General features: G+C 35.1%; 1 protein-coding gene across 1 annotated transcript; it reads left to right on the top strand.

Moving 5' to 3' along the window:
* The first annotated feature begins 812 nt into the window (after positions 1–812).
* On the top strand, positions 813–16,468 carry LOC149933238 (hexokinase-4-like). Its single transcript, XM_090155296.1, has 12 exons — positions 813–1,095; positions 8,874–9,036; positions 9,454–9,596; positions 11,084–11,159; positions 11,866–12,005; positions 12,840–12,939; positions 13,083–13,162; positions 13,500–13,612; positions 13,668–13,823; positions 14,635–14,771; positions 14,934–15,067; positions 15,600–16,468. Exons 1-12 carry the CDS (start codon positions 1,021–1,023, stop codon positions 15,726–15,728), a joined length of 1,446 nt encoding a protein of 481 aa, XP_090011422.1. The 5' UTR covers positions 813–1,020; the 3' UTR covers positions 15,729–16,468.
* The last annotated feature ends 284 nt before the right edge of the window (positions 16,469–16,752 follow it).

Here is a 16,752-nt window from a genome sequence, read left to right as displayed (position 1 = left end):
ATATTTTTCCTTATCAGAAATAAATTTGGCATTCTCAAATTTCAATAAAATATTTTATTTTCGCCAAAATGGCTTCTCATAAATTTATTATTCGCCAAAATTATCCAATGTGGTTTTCACCAAAATGACCCCACATCGTTTACAGCCACTGCCATTTCTGATAACACGTTCATCCTAACTGGCCTCTGTTTGCGAAATTTTCCAATTCTGCCCTCAAAACCACATAAATGACAAAAAATCCAAATGTCTTTTAAAATCTGCTATTAGAGTTGTCGGCTGAGATATTTAAAAACCAATTTAGGTAATGATGAGGTAACACCTCCGTTACCCGGCGGGATGGGCTATTTCGAAATTTAAAAAGCTACGAAGCAATGTCACGCTCAATTAACTTGTCAAATTCGAATGTTTTTACCTTCGCGTTATTTGATACGAACATCCACAACCCGCTAACGTAACGCGCGCGTGCCAACTTCAACTGTACATCAAAAGTTCAAAACAAGCGATCTTGAGCTAGAAATTAAATCACGTACTTGGAATTTTAATTTATAAATTGCAATTTAAATACAATTTAAATGGTTTTGTAGAGACAGTTTTCCTTGGCCCAATGAAGCTCGAAGAATACCCTTGGATGCGGTATACGCGTAGAAAGGAAAAAATTATGTCGAATATTAAACTTTTAGTTGAGAATTTGTCAAATAGAGGGCGGCTTACTTTCTCGGCAGCGACTCTCGATATCTTTTATCTTCTCGCGTTCCCTCTTTTACGAGCGTGGCTTTGCTGGAGAGCTTATCCGAGTCTATAACACGTTACTCTTTTTCTCAAGGTGATCAAAAAGAGTTTCGAATTCGTTCAAGATCGGTCACAACGTAATACGCGCGACTCGCGATAAATAGCTCACATTTAGTCGCGGACGAATTTCGCTACATTTTTTTTATTTTAATTACAAATATATCATTCCATTTTCTACATATTAATGCAAGTTTCTTTAAGACGTTGAAAAGTTAATTTTAAAGTGTGTCCATGATGACTATTCCGACCGATTCGGCTTTCCACAAACCACAATTGGCCCTAAAAGACAAGTTCAAACAGAGAGCGGTAAGTTTTGGAAATAATTTTATTTTAATGAAAAATTCACGCTTAAAAGTCTTATTAATAATAATCTTATGTTCTTCTTTATTTAAATCACATCTATTATTTTTATAATATTATATTTAAAATTAGTTTAAATCATTGATAGTAAAACTGTTAGTTTGATTTTCTTAAAACTAAGCCAACTTTAATCTAAATTAGTCGTCATAACTAAATTCAGAAATGAGAATATGCAAATCTCCTTAAAAAATTGTATAGCCAAAATTATTTAGCAAATACAATCTTAATTTTTTATTATAATTTATTATTTATTTATTTATTTTTTATAAATTTAAAGGGTTGCTTTAAAAACATGAAGGTTTTGAAACAAGAAAGGTACGCTTGCTATCTAGAAATATCAACGCTTAAGAAGTTGAATTTTATTCTCGACCTGTAATTTGGGTCCATACGCGTGGCGTAATAGTTGTATAGTAAATATACCAAAGGGCGATAAAGTCCATAACGCTTGTCCAACTTGTTAAAATGTAACTACGAAATAGTTCAGCTAAAGCTTATGGATGAATTCATACGCTATTTGATGGGAAAGCTAATGAAAGCATAATGGAAGTTAGCTTTTCAAGAACAAGAAGTCCACGTAACTTTATAATATCCAAGTAAAATTAACTAAACATTTTTTATTTAAAAACAAATTACAGCTGAACTGAAATACGTTAAAGGCATAAAGTGAAACTACGTCATAAAAATTTGTAATAAATTTATTGTAAACAGTCAATGCCCAAAATTCCGCTTAATTTAAAATTAAAACTGAATCTGCCGAAAGAAGAACTTTATACATATCAGCAGATAATAAGTGTTCAAGGAAATTTTATTAATTGGCTTCTGTCTAATAAGATATTATTGAATATGAAGACTCAATACAAAGCGGAGCCCTTCATTTCGTGGTGGTGTGGGGGGTGAAAGGGGGAGAGAAATCAGATGCGGTAGGGAAAAAAAGTTGTATTTCTGGCGTTTGAAAACTAATTTACGCGATCGAACGATAATAGTTTAGAAGGCTGAACGCGTCAATTTTTGACTGAACAAGGTCATCTTACTTTATTAACTATATCCAGAAGGGGGGGGGGGGAGCTGATATTTAAGGAGGAGGGGATTTCGAGAGATTTTAAGTTACCAAATTGCTAACGTCGGGAAATGTACGGGAGCAATATTTCTTTTTTTTTCTACGATATGAAAATGATCTCCCCCCAATATGCCTACCATTTTCAAAAGTTTAAAAAGATGACGGAAGCGGTGTAGTAATGGCAAATTGGGGTCTCCTCTCTTCCCCCGTATCTATAAGCGAGGAGAGCCACCCGTTTAAAAGGTTGTGGCGCCAGAGTGCTGTTAGACCCCGAGGCAACTATCACTACCATTAATTACCGAGGCGGTTTCAACCAGTTATCAACCATTTTAAAAACAATTTGAATACGTAGGAACGACAGAAAAACTGTTGTTTTAAATACCCCGATTAATATTCCAAACGTTGCTTTAAACATTTACAAATTGTTAGGAGGGCAAGTGAGCCAATTATTTTGTTACATTCGTGAAAAAAATAAAATGCGTTGTAGATTGGAAAGATTTTGTTTTCAAAACAACGTTTCCATATTTTATATAAGGGGGTTACAAAAACGTCACTTAGCCGTGAAAATAACCTTAGGATGTACTAAACGGTAATGGAATGTTTAAAAATAAAACGCGCGACGAATTAGTAAACGTCAACCGGCCGGAGTTTTATATTTATAGATCGGTTATTTGAACGCTACCGTGTTTTCGTATCCAAGCTGAACGAGCTGGCTTTTTACCAGAGTTTAAGATATGTTTAGCCTGCCAAGTAACTACGGTTTTAATACAGATATTGAAATGTTAAATATAACTAAACGAATGATTTAATTAACCTGGTTAATATTATTTGAATGGAATTCCCACATTAGAAACTTAATTTCGTTAATTTAGGCATAACCTATTTATGTACGCGCGTGAATACTTTGAGAAACAAATGAGCTAGCTTTATCTGTTTAATATGTTCTCAAACTCTAACAATAAATAACCAAATGTTCAAAATACATTTAGTCGAAACCTGAAATTTATCTATACACATTTAAACTGTCAATTACGTAAAATTGAGTAAAGCAACGAAATGCACTTTGGTGTTCGTTTTTGCCCCGTTCCGTAGACAGGAGTCTAGTTTCTTAGCCTTGACGGGATCCGGAGTTTTTTTTATTAACATATTGGCAAGGATCCCAAAAATATTCTATAGTACATAAACAAGGCATTGCCACGCTGCTAAAAACAACCTCTACATTAACGCGTGATGACGTAGAAATTACGTTTTTTCTTTCTTTTTACACACGGGGCTTTAATTCCAAGCGTGGCTTTAGTTATACAAGTACAACGGCCTTACTTTGAAACTCACCCCAATTTACCGCCTCTCCGCGGACCGCTTTCGAGCTATTTCTACCTCGAAAATGTCAGAAAGAGGAGAAAGGGTTTCAAGAAGTTGGCAGTCAGCTTTTGAGGTTTGGTTCTTCGTCTAACCAATGGCGCTACAGAGTCTAGCCACACCTTTTTTTTTAATCCTAAAACAGGTTTCGGCTTCTACCTTTTCTCTTTGATATTGTTTTCATTCCGTTCAGAATGTATTTCGCCTCGGGGTACGATATTTAAATTTAAAACCCGGAGTATTTGAAAAATTAAGTTTTGCGCAACGCCACTTAAGAAAAAAATAATCGGGACAAGCAGACGCCATTCGCTCGTAGAATCAGCCTGTATATCGAGGCTATTTAAACGCGCGACCTTGTAATGCGACACGTGACTTTTTCTTACTACTTTTTTTTCAACAAAAATTAATCAGCTTGCGGTATTTCTACGCAGTTACTGAAATTTAGCTTAGAACATATTCTATATACGTGTACGTAAAAAAATATTATATCTTTATAATATTATTAGATAATGATAACAGCATTATCTATTATTCTTTGATAAACGGTTAAAATTGGCTTCTTAAGAATCGGCTAATTAACGCTATTAAGTCGGATAGTAACGTAAACATGGAAAACCAGTGTTATGTAGATTTATTGAAATTTTCACGCCAACCTGTTGCGAAGTGTCGAGAGATACAAGGGTGATGTAACCCTTATGTATAAAATGTTTTTGTCTAATCAACGAGTTCATCCCCGCCCTTGGAGAACGGATGGAACTGATAAGATAAATATTAGGCACCGCTATATAAGCTGACTTTTATAAAGTAGTTTCTTTGGCGTCGCGAACTTGAAATGGTAACGATTAAAAGGGGGGAGGTGGATTATAACACGTTGAATTGATAGTGGTAGGGTTATAGTAAGCGATCGTATCCTTGGGTTCTTGGGTGTATATGACATGTAATACGAATCTCGTCCTTGAAGCGAACAGAAACTCTTATCCGGGGAATGCGACGGGCAAAGCGAATTACGCAATCGGGAGCCGCGATTCCTAGAGCCCCGAATTTAATCTATCACGCTTTATCGATAGCTGAGAAGAGCGAAAACGAAACGAACCATCTACGGCGGCGACAAAATATGTAAAGAACCCGATCCATCATGTTGTAACGCGCACCAGCGGGAGAGTGAAAAAGAGCAATAAACAAATTTCAAATCCTATTCAGATATGGCGGAGGACACAATAATGGCGCTGTACATGCCGAGATGTATTAAGTTCCTTAATACTCTATCCAAGATGATATAGACGCAGCCGTGAAAGGGTTGAAATTGACGCTCAGATATTGCGTAGGCCAATCGAGGAACTACTTTTTTTTTCTCAACAGACACTTCCCATATATCAAAGTCAAAATCCCGGATTTTTCAACAACGCAATTACAGAGTAGCGTTGACGTGTATTTATACGTCCTTTCCACGGTTGATTGTCCCCTAGCATTTGTTTCTGTTCGTTATTCTAAGGACACTCCATCTTGGATTATTTGTTGGGTTCAATGGTAGCTTTGTTTATAAAATTTCAATAAGCGTACCGGGCTTTTCTTTAATATTTAAACGCGTTCTGTCCATGCCATTTTTTTTCGATATTCGGGAATACGTAGAACCGAAAGATCGAAGTCGCTACTAAAATAGAACTGACGACATCTTTCCGGATTCTCACGGTTCACTCTTCAATGGCATTCAAGGTTATTTTGGCGAGATAGTTCGAAGTAAAACTATACGACTTGTAGATCGATTCGAGAATTTGAAGGTTGAAGCGAGGAAATTTCTATTCATTCGTTTAAAAGGCCGGAATGTCGTAAATCAAGTGGTGCCGCCTACACGTTCGCTCACTCGGCTATTCACTGATTTAATTGTATAATACACATACCGATAAAATGTAAAAGGGTGCACACTGTAATATAATTTAAATATCAATCGCTGTCTTTTAACTATTTCTTCTGTAAAATCAACGTCGAAATCATCTTTGCTATTTAGATTGTGAGGCTAAATATATTTTTAAAATAAATTGAATAAGAATAATTTACGTTGTTACCGTTGAATTTTCAAAAATATTTTCTGGCAGATTGCAATTGCGTTTCAAACCGATAAAATTAAAAATCTAAATTAACTAAAAGATTAAATGTAAGGACAACATATCGCTATAGCGTTGAAACGGTTACTGTAACTACAGTCTACAGATATTTTATTTATGATTAATTTAATTAATGCCTTTATTAAAATTCTTCAACAACTAATTAAGGTTATAAGAAATGAACATTAAAACGAAGTTAAAAAGTATGATTTATCTTAGGGTATAAATCTTTCTATGATAGTTGAAAAGGAATTATTCCCGCCTAAGACTATTAAAATTTAATGATTGGTGACAGTGTCATTATAGGGGAGAACATTCAATGATTTCCCTTATAATTATTTTAAATTCAATAAGTTTGTTTACGTTTTTTTGTCCTATAGCACGTACTATAATGATCTTATTTCATAATTAGAGAAGATATTATAAGTCTATAGAATAAACGGCTGAAGGATAAAGCAAATAAATTCCACTTATTTTTATGTTATCGTTTTTTAATTGAAATTATTCAAATTAAACTGAACTGCGGATAAATTAGAATCTCTTAGGTGTAGTACGCGTTCGCCCAAGACGTCATCTTTATGGGGTGATAAATTAAAAATGTGATAATTACATTGTAACAAGGTTGAAGTAATTAAACCTTCTTACGCCAACAACCCAAATAATTTTGAAATTCACGAATAAGAAGGTGGTGACACCATTTAAAACATGTAAAATAAAACTACAAACAAAGAGTTTTTTCCCAACCGTTTGAGCACTTCTCTAGCGTCATGTTCAACAGTAAATTGAGCCGGGATCCCAAGGTCAATCAGGCACCCTTTCAAATGTCAAAATAAATTACGCGCGAACCCGGGTGGGGTGAAGATGTTTCTGAAGGGGGGCCAAACCAGATATTTCAAGAAGAACGGAGTAGTAGTACATTTATAAGACATTGCTTGTAGGTTTTTATCAATAAGACTGATATATACAAACTGCAGGTTGAGGTACTTACGAGGTTAAGAAACTAAAATAAGTCCAGGGAATACGCCGAAAATATCACGCTTCTACAAAGCATTTCATAAGCCTAAAACGTGTTGAGCTTGAAGAATTTAATTTTCTTAAAACTTGCCTTGAAAACACCTCAAACGCTTTACGTATTATCTAAACGTATTTGTCGCGCTTAATTTCCCTCTCTCGAAAAGTGACCCTGACTAAGGTCAGCCATCTTCTGGTAGAAAACATTGATTAAGGAAGGACTCCAGAGAAATTGAAAGAGGAAAAGGCTCGCTGGAATTTTTTCTCTCCCGCTAAATATCGTCTGTTCATGGCAGATAAAAATATTATCTTTCAAAAGTACCCTTCATATTCGATTCCTACTCTTATGCAACTAAAAACCGATTTTTTCCGAGTGACTTGCATTCCAAATTTCATCTACTTAAAGCTAAAATGTTAAATATTTTCTAGAAAGTTAAGGAAAAATTGGCTATGAACCACGCCGAATACAATGAAATGGATATTTAAATTTGTCTAATCGTTTCGTGATTGAAACATTAATTGTAGCTCATTCAAGGTCGTATAAAATCTAGTAGCACTTTTCAATGGCAGAACTCAAAGATATTGAAAAATTAACTGTATACAGAAATGTCTATAAAATAATATTTTTCGAAGCATTTTAAAGCCTATTGGGCCTAAATATAAGTAATTAATAATATTTGAAAAGGGATAAAACTCTTACAAAGGGATACGGGAATTAGAGTAAAATTTTTAAGTACCCAAAGTATTACCAGATAAAAAATATTATTTTTTTCGTGTTTCGTTTTGCTTTACATTTTTTAAAACGTTCAGCTGTTGTGAATACTTTTTGCAGAAAATAGAGTTAGAATATATTTGTTGTACGTTATGCCTTCCAGCAGCAGCTAAAACGATTAAATTAACGCCATCTAGTTTAAATAAAATTGAATGTCTTCGTCTATTAGGCTTAGCGATCATCTCGGGAAAAAACCTGATAAGGGTTCAATGTTTTCTAGAACTTTTTGCGCTCTTAAAATCTTTAATATTTCACGCCCAAATCACGTTGACCGAAATAACTTCCTAATGAGTGGCGATTGTACTCGATTTCAGATAAAACTGTCTCTTCAGAGTTTTTTGGCGCGATTTAAAATAATATTCAAGCACTTTAAAGTTATTAATAGAACTATAATCATTAATCGGAGCTGATAAAGACGAGATGTCTATGAATAGAAAATGGTGTTACGATTTGTGTTTTGCCTAACGACATTCTTTAATCGATTCGTACAAAATGATGGGTTCAACAATCATCCCATTTTGATAATAATTGTATCGCTTCGTAAACAAATCATTTTACCACATATTCTATGTCTACACAAAGAGAGACAGACATAAAGTTATCTTGACTTTCTCCTCCAAGATGGTCAAATTTACATACGCGCTAATCGACCGTAGACAGTATTATTGCCAAAATAAATGTAATGATAATTGCATCTTGCTTTTCAAATCCACGAACACTACTATTTTACATACGTGATGCGTGGATTATGCCTTATCTCTACAAATAAATGGATAGAATCTTTAACTAACACCGTCTAGCTTCCGACTAAATATGCACTTAGATTTAGTTGAATCTACTATGCAACTATTGGGCTGAGCTAATTCTATACCTTCGTGAAACCGTACCTACATCATTAAACGCATTAACGGATTTTAAAATTTTAATGTACAAATGATCTGCTTAGCAGTCTATGAGTTTCTCCCATTGGCTGCTATGTGGCGTTATGTTAACTGAAAAGGTTAACTAGTCTCTCGTAGAGTGACTTGGGAGGCTGTGTTTTAAATCACTTAATGAATTTCAAACCGAAGGACGTTACGATGATAATGCACGGGTATCGATACCCTAATATTCTCAAAACCTATAATTAAAATAACCAAAACGTATACGTGGAAATAGTTGAAATATCAATAAAATCATTTCATTGAAAGTCCCTTAAACTATATGCATTCTCAGTACACGATTTATTGTAACTCATTATTTTCTGCCCTACGTTAGTATATTACTATATTTTATATTTTTCTAGCCACCGTTGTAAATAGAAAACATTAGGCTTCAATCCGAAGGGGTTAGTTTGAATATTAAGCTTAGTCCCATAAGGAAAATATTCAAGAAAATCACATTCCAGCAATATATTAATATACAATAATTTTCCGCCATTTAGGTTGAAAGGGTGGTAGGACCACTAGTTTTGAACGAAGAGAAAAGCCACAAAATCCGTGATGTTTTCGAGTCTGAAATCCGCATGGGTCTCGCCAGGAACCCATACAGACCTTCATCCTTACAAATGGAAAACACATACATACCGAGATTACCCGATGGCACAGGTAAGACGTTAATCAATACATTTCTTAGTCTCAAAAAAGCGTATTGATTACGGATAATATTTTACGAAGTCCATTAGAGTTGCGCGATTGAAAGCGCTTAAGCTAATATACACCAAACAATAATATATCGCTAGTGTCAAAACATACATTAAATGATAAGTGAGACATTACCATCGAATTCTTTACAAGCGCTTGTACAGGGAGAAAGGGATAAAGTAATTAGATATTTCTACATCTTCAAAGCTTTAAAGCGACCACGTAAAAGTAATTAGATCTTTTTAAGAATTATGAAATGGGGAACGAATAAGTAAAATTTAGGTACATAGTTTAGTTCAAACAGTTTTTCATATCGAGATAATCGGGAAGTAACACTTTACAGTTTTAGATTAATTTTTCTAATACGAATTTCTTTAATAGAGGAAGGTGATTTCTTGGCACTCGATCTCGGCGGCACTAATTTCCGAGTTATTCTTCTAACTATGGGTCAAGGGAATCAGGGAGATTTTTTGGTCAAATACTACTCAGTTCCTGAACAACTTAGGTTGGGACCTGGAGACCTGGTAATTCTTTTATATACTATACACTATATGCAGTAGCGGTGCTAGCAATAGGCCGGGGTAGGCCTAGGTCTACTTGAAATTTTGGTAGGGGCCTCCAAAAGTCGTCTTAAGGGCCTCCAAAATTTAATATATGGGCCTCCAAATTATTTAATATAAAAAATTCTGTAATTTGTTAGCGAAATAATTTATTTATTTATTTATTAATTTTACAATATTCAACGCGAGTGATTCGCTTAACGACACTGCTGTTTTTATTCCTTTCAAAGGTACGAGTCACTTTTCCGCGACAGTAGTTTATTTTTAGTTTTAATTTTTCGAGAGCGCTACTATATCGAAATTGTATCTTTAATTTTATCTTTACAAATTAATGGTTCTTAAACTTACTTTACTTACGGAGGAGACTACCCGAGGTGATAATCACCGATTTTGTTGGGTATGTAGACCTTATGGTAACATGAAATTTCACCAAGGGAAAAATTGCAATGGGCATTAGTTTTGCCATGGCAACCGAAAATGTTTTTGACAACACAGTATGTATATTTTCTCATTGAAAATAACATGGAAATCTGAGCATTTCTAAGGGTACCACCCTGTGAAAAATTTTAAAAAGATTTAAAATTTCAAAACCAAAAAAATATAGATCAAAATTGACAATTTTGGTAAATTTGATCAAAATATGTAAAAATTGATCAATTGTTATTTTCAATGGGACAATATACAGACTGTGTTGTCAAAAACATTTTCGGTTGCCATGGCAAAACTAATGCAAATTGCAACTTTTCCCTTGGTGAAATTTCATGTTACCATAAGGTCTACATACCCACCTAGTTTCAACAAAATCGGTGATTATCACCTCGGGTAGTCTCCAGTGGCGTAGCTGATGGTCCGCAGGGCCCGCGGTGCGGGGGGGCCTCGAGCTTCTGGGGGCCTCGAGCTTCGGAGGGGGGCCCCGCTAACCATAAAAAATTTAAAAGGGGGGCCTCATAGAGATTTTTGCGGGGGGGCCTCTGAGTTCTCAGCTACGCCACTGGTAGTCTCCTCGTTAGTGTACCTACGTACATTCATTTTCGTAAAGTTGTAAGTTCTGATGTAAGGGATGTACACGCGAAGTACCGAAGGAATGAATGTAAATTGATAGACTGGAATTCAGTCGTAGAAATAAGTAAATAACCACTCATTTGTTAAGTGTTATCGGTACACAAAAGATGATCAACACACACTCAGTTTTTAGTCATGTTTAAATTCATAATTAACTCTATTTTTTTCGTCGCGTACCCACTTTACCCAAAAATTTCACGACTTGCTTCAAAAAAATTAAATAATCCACGTGGACGGATTTGTGAAAATTGTGGTGGGGGGGGGGGGGGGCTCCATAATTTTGGTGGGGCCTCCAAAAGGTTGGCCTACCTCCCCAAAAATCCTGGCGTCGCTACTGACTATATGGCATTAAGGATAAATTAAAAGCAATGTTTTTTTAACATTTCCAGCTGTTCGCTTTCCTTGCCGAATGTATATACGACTTTCTGGAAAGTAATAACCTTCTAGACAAGAGGTTACCATTAGGTATGATTTTGGTTTCTCTAGTTAATGGTGTTAAAGTGCTACGCAGAATGTATCATCTACAAGTATAGCTAAAATTAGTAATTGTAAATATATTTTGAATAAGTAAAAGAAATGGCTATACAGATAAAGGTTGCATTGATAATCTGGATGAAACAAGGCCATCAGAATCGCGTTACTCTTTCTGTAATCCAATATGTTCTAAGCGCGTTATAAAATTATCAATTTTCTTAACAAAAAAAACTATTTTTAGATTTTAGTGTTGCACGCTTAAAGCCTACTTTGAAAATAACAGCCCTTTTAAAATTTTGACCAACAAGCTATTAATGAATAGATGTTTCTACGAAATAAAATTAATAAAACGTAAAAAATAGAATATGTTGCTCTTACTTTTAGAAGTCTACGAGCGCGCCCTACAGTCGCGAGAAATATAGGTTTTTCTAGCGCGGGGGTAAATCGTTCGTGCGAAGAATATACTAATAAAGCCGTGGTTTGTAACGTAAGAGCAACATATTTTTTTTTTACTTTTTATTAATTTTATTTTATAGAAACATCTATAGAGACTCGGCACTCCGTTGTTTTGGCCATGGCCGCCATTGTGGTCATATTTTTTTCCCCACGATAAAAACTATTGAAAAAAAACTGTGACGTAGCACTGCCAAGTCCCTATTGTATCCAAAATTTATAAGTATAATGTATTGCTCCGCAGGTTTCACATTTTCATTCCCAATGGTACAGAAGGCGTTAGACGTAGGTATTCTTTTAACATGGACAAAGAGCTTCAACTGCCCCGGAGTTGTGGGACAAGACGCCGTCAGAATGCTTCGAGATGCCATTGCCAAGAAAGGGGTAACCAAATGATCAGTATCATAAGTGTATAATATTCTTATATAAGTGTGACACTTCCTACTTTTCACATGCAAAAGTTTTACTGACAAGGAGACATCCTGAGGTGTTTATCCTCGATTTTATTCAAACTCGGGGGTTAAGTAAACCTTCATTTATCTTGAAAGGTCCCAAAGGGAAAAGTTTCAATGGCCATTCGGTTTGCCATGGCAACCAAAAATGTTTTTCATAACTCAAGTTTAAACTTTCTCTACGTAAAATAGCATGGCAAAATCACGAATTGTAAACTCTTACGATTTGACCGAAAATTTATTGATTTTACCAAAATTTATAAATTTTACCCAATTATTTTGTCAAAATTTTAAATTTGAAAAAATCGATAAAATTGAGTTAAATCAATTAAATACAAACCGTGATTTTGCCCTGATATTTTACGTAGAGAAAGTTTAAACTTGAGTTGTGAAAATCATTTTTGGTTGCCATGACAAAACGAATGGCCATTGAAACTTTTGCCTTTAGGAGCTTTCAAGGTACATGAAGGTCTACTTAACTCCCGAGTTTGAAAAAAATTGGAGAGAAACACCTCAGGATGTCTCCTTGTGAGAGCTATTCACAAGACAGACTGCATTACGGGCGTGCTCCCGCGTCACACCTAGCCTTTGACAGCGTCTCGATAGGGGGAGATTTTCTTCTTGTGATGACGTAACTAGCTCTCAGTAAAATATTCCCCAAAGTGACAAACTTATAGAACAATATTATAGAATTATGTCATTATTAATCAGGATCACAAAATAATCGTTTTCATTCCTAATCTTTATTTTTTTTTGGAAAATCAAGAATATGAAAGTCGACGTTGTAGCCGTGTTAAACGACACAACAGGAACACTGGTCAAAGGAGCCTGGTTGGATAACAAAACTGCCATCGGTCTCATTTTAGGTAAGCGTACACTCATCCAGTCATAGCACTTCCCGTCTGAACGTGAACTAAGGCTTTGCTACGAGTAACCCTAAACCTTCAAGTTCAAGCATGTGCTATTAAACTGCCCGTTACTTAAGTTTAATAATTTTATATTTGCGCAGGAACTGGTTGCAACGCTTGTTACTTGGAGAGAGTAGAGCGAATAGAGAAATGGGAAGGTGACCACACAGGAGTTAACGAGGTACACGTTTATCCTCAATGATATAAGAGCAACAAACACAAGGAGAATGCAGCTAGCCTTTAAACCGGGTAACGCAGTGTTGCGTACAAATTTCATTGGGTGAACCTTTACGCTGAACGTTTTACGGAAAGGGGGAAGACAATTTCCGAATTACCCCCTTCTGACGGCACCAGCGCTAAAGCGTCTAACCAATGAAAATTGTACGCAAGAAAATGCACGACTTTGGACGGGTTGCGTTCTCCTTGTCTGGGTTGCAGTGTTTGTTGCCCCTAGATGATACAAACTCTAATTTATCCTGGAGTTCCGTAAGATTAAATGCAAAATTTTTCCATTCTAGGTAATTATCGACATCGAATGGGGCGCTTTCGGCGACAACGGAGTGTTGGATTTCATCAAAACAGATTTCGACAAAGCGGTCGACGCCAACTCCTTACTCGTTCATTCCTTTACGTACGTAGATTCCTTTGGTCCTCGCTTATTTTTGTTATTAACAGTATATTTACAGATTCGAGAAGCTAATGGCGGGTAAATATATGGGAGAATTGGTCAGACACGTCTTGGTGAAATTAGCCAGAGAAGGATTACTGTTCGGCGGATCTCCATCGGAAACTTTACTCACATTCGGATCTTTCACTACTGCTCATGTTTCCAATATTGAAGGGTATCCGATATTCCTCCTATCTTTTTAAAAAAAACGGACTATACCAAGAATGCATTTAGGTACCTTAGAAAATGCGGCAATACCATTATCCTTTGATACCACTAGAGCTCGGCGAAACGGATAAATTAACCTCCAAATTTCAATTAATCATAAAAAGTTTGATTAACTGATTATTTATGGAAATTATTCGCGACTTTTATACGATTTAATGTGCGACAAATAAGTTTCTATTCGGATAATTTTCGGATATCATTATAAAAGAAATGAAGGGATAATTTCTTATCCGAACTCCGAGCCCTAGATAGTTCCTAACCATAGTTCCTCTGCTATTTAATCACAAAACGTAAACTTTGACGGCATTCACCTGTGTGGAAGAGTGTTTCGAAATATTTAAGGCAGACGAGCTTTTGCAATATACTCTTTGGTACCTGAGTTCATTCTTGAATATACCTGTATGAGAAAACGTTCCGTCACCCTATATTGCTAAAATTATTTACTAGAAAAGTGTACCTTCATAAGTTCCCTCGAAGTTTGTTGTCTAGAATATGCGATGAGGTTTTGAAGGAAAAAATAGCGCGAGAAATACGTCATCATAGTGACTTTTTTAACATTATTACATCGAAAGTAAATGGTTAATAAATCAGAAAAGATAATTTTTACATTTTATATCGGCGAATTTTGACCCAAGATTCAGTACATGTTTCAGATTTATGACTTTAGATGGATTAATATCTCGTATGACATATATATTTTATACTTCAGACTTAACTGATTTTTACAGTATCTATAAAAACATTTTTATCTTTCCTAGAGATGATGAGAGTGGCGTAAAAACCAGGGAAATTCTGAGGAAAATGGGTTACGCTTATCCCTACGATGATGACATTGAAATCGTGAAACACATCTGCGCCGTTGTGTCCGTCCGGGGTGCCAAAATCGTTTCCGTTTGTAAGTCAGATTTCAAGTCTTTCACCCAATTTCACGCGATTGGCGAATTGTAAAATGTTCATCTAATATAATAACAATCCGTGTTCCTCGGAATTCATAAAATAAAAACATATAAAACTGAAAAATAGGACTGATCTTGTATTATCAAAAATGCTTTTGCAGGTTTGGCAAGTCTCTTGGACCGAATGTTGAAACCGGATGTAACCATTGCCGTTGACGGATCTCTCTTCAAGCACCATCCTAAATTCAAGAAACATATGGAAGATTTTATTTCCGAAATCGTGCCAGAGCAAAAGGTAATTCGTATGATACCAAAAGTAAATAGGGAGTAGAAAGTCTCGAATAAGAATCGACTTGCGCGACGAGATAATTGATTGATAAACTATTTAGGATTGTTTTGTTTCCGTCCCTCGTACCTATTTACAGGTTCTTTTTTCAAAAATGTATTCCGCCGTGGTAAAAAGTAGTTCCCTTCTTTTTCGAGCTTTAAATAGTCAAACTAGACTTATAAGTGCGCGTACAAAATTACAATTGAACTACAATTTATTTATTTCAATTCTTAAAATATATCAGATTTTAATTAACAGTAAATTAAACGAATTTAAAAATGAGTGACATTATCAAATAGGTCGGAAGCCTCATTTAAAAAAAGTAAAATGCGTGTGTAACGCAATTTTATTGTCACTTGTACTAGGGCTCATTAAAAAACATGCCTACTACAATCAAATCTAGAACACCGGGTCAATTCAAAATTATCTCCACCTATTATATTTTGATACCAAGAATCTACAAAAAAAGACTAAAATTTATCATCGTTATTAATTTCAGTTCAAGTTAATGTTAACGGAAGATGGCAGCGGTAAAGGAGCTGGACTGGTAGCGGCAATTGCCGTTCGTCTGAAGAAAGAAGGACTCTTGGCGAAACAAGCCTTCAGCAATGGCAGCATAATCGCATAGAGTCGCCGGCAATTACATGTCCATTTTTTTAAAAGTTTATATAATGTCTGTAAGTTTCGTTACGCGTAGGAACGGCATCGTTCCGGCTATACTGCCGAAACGTGTAATCATTTTTCGAGAAACAATCGCTTTTAGATCTGGTACAGATTTAACTTTAACGAAGAAAATGTCTACCTGGATCTCGTCAATTACAAGTAACGGTTCTTACAGACTAACGTTCCACAAATTAAAAGAGTTTTGAAAGAAAAAATAACTCTTAATTTGAATTATATCAAAACCGTGTAAATAAAAGTATAAATATATTGATCAGGTCACCTAATTTCTTTCGCGAGATTTTATTTTCCCCGTTTTCTATCGGTTTCAGGCTCGTGTTTGCGAATGTATCACTTTATCGTTATCAAATTTGTTAAACTGACCCCAACCACAATACTTATTATCACAACTTGTTTCCTTAATTTGCGAGAGACTCAACCTCAGAATCTTCCAGAGCGTTAAAATACGCGTTCTATTGTCAATTTCTTTAAATACGAATTTACAATGAGAAAACACACCCGCGGCCAACATTTTGTTTATTTTGTAGTCAACAACTTTTTATTTTTAGGGGCTATTTCGATCGTAGTCTCTAAATGCACTTGTACGTACACATTTTTTTGAAAAATAAAAAAAAACTAGAATATGACTGTATATTTAACAGATATGGTTGTATTATGTAAAATCTTAAATAAAATATTTCTATCGTTTTTACGCGATTTTTATTGTAGACAAGAGTTACATTAAATAATTTTAAATTTAGAGTCGAAAATTTCAGTCAGGGCATTGTAATCTCAGTAGTGGTCTTTTATAACCTTATTTTCTTTCATATTAAGTCTAATTTTTGACTTAAATATGTACAAATTAACCTTAAATGATGATTTTCTTACAATTCTTTCGTTGAATGTTTGCTATTATATAAATTTGTTTTAATACCTAAGTAAATTTCAGTCCCCTATTCAATGGTTAATAAGGTGAAAACCTTTCCCCCTTA

Source organism: Leiobunum rupestre, chromosome 8 (assembly GCF_980474605.1).
Source record: "Leiobunum rupestre chromosome 8, qqLeiRupe1.1.hap1, whole genome shotgun sequence".
In the NCBI taxonomy this organism is placed as follows: domain Eukaryota; kingdom Metazoa; phylum Arthropoda; class Arachnida; order Opiliones; family Sclerosomatidae; genus Leiobunum; species Leiobunum rupestre.
The sequence above is the reverse complement of the archived record's forward strand: the minus strand, read 5'-3'. Positions and strand labels throughout refer to the sequence as shown.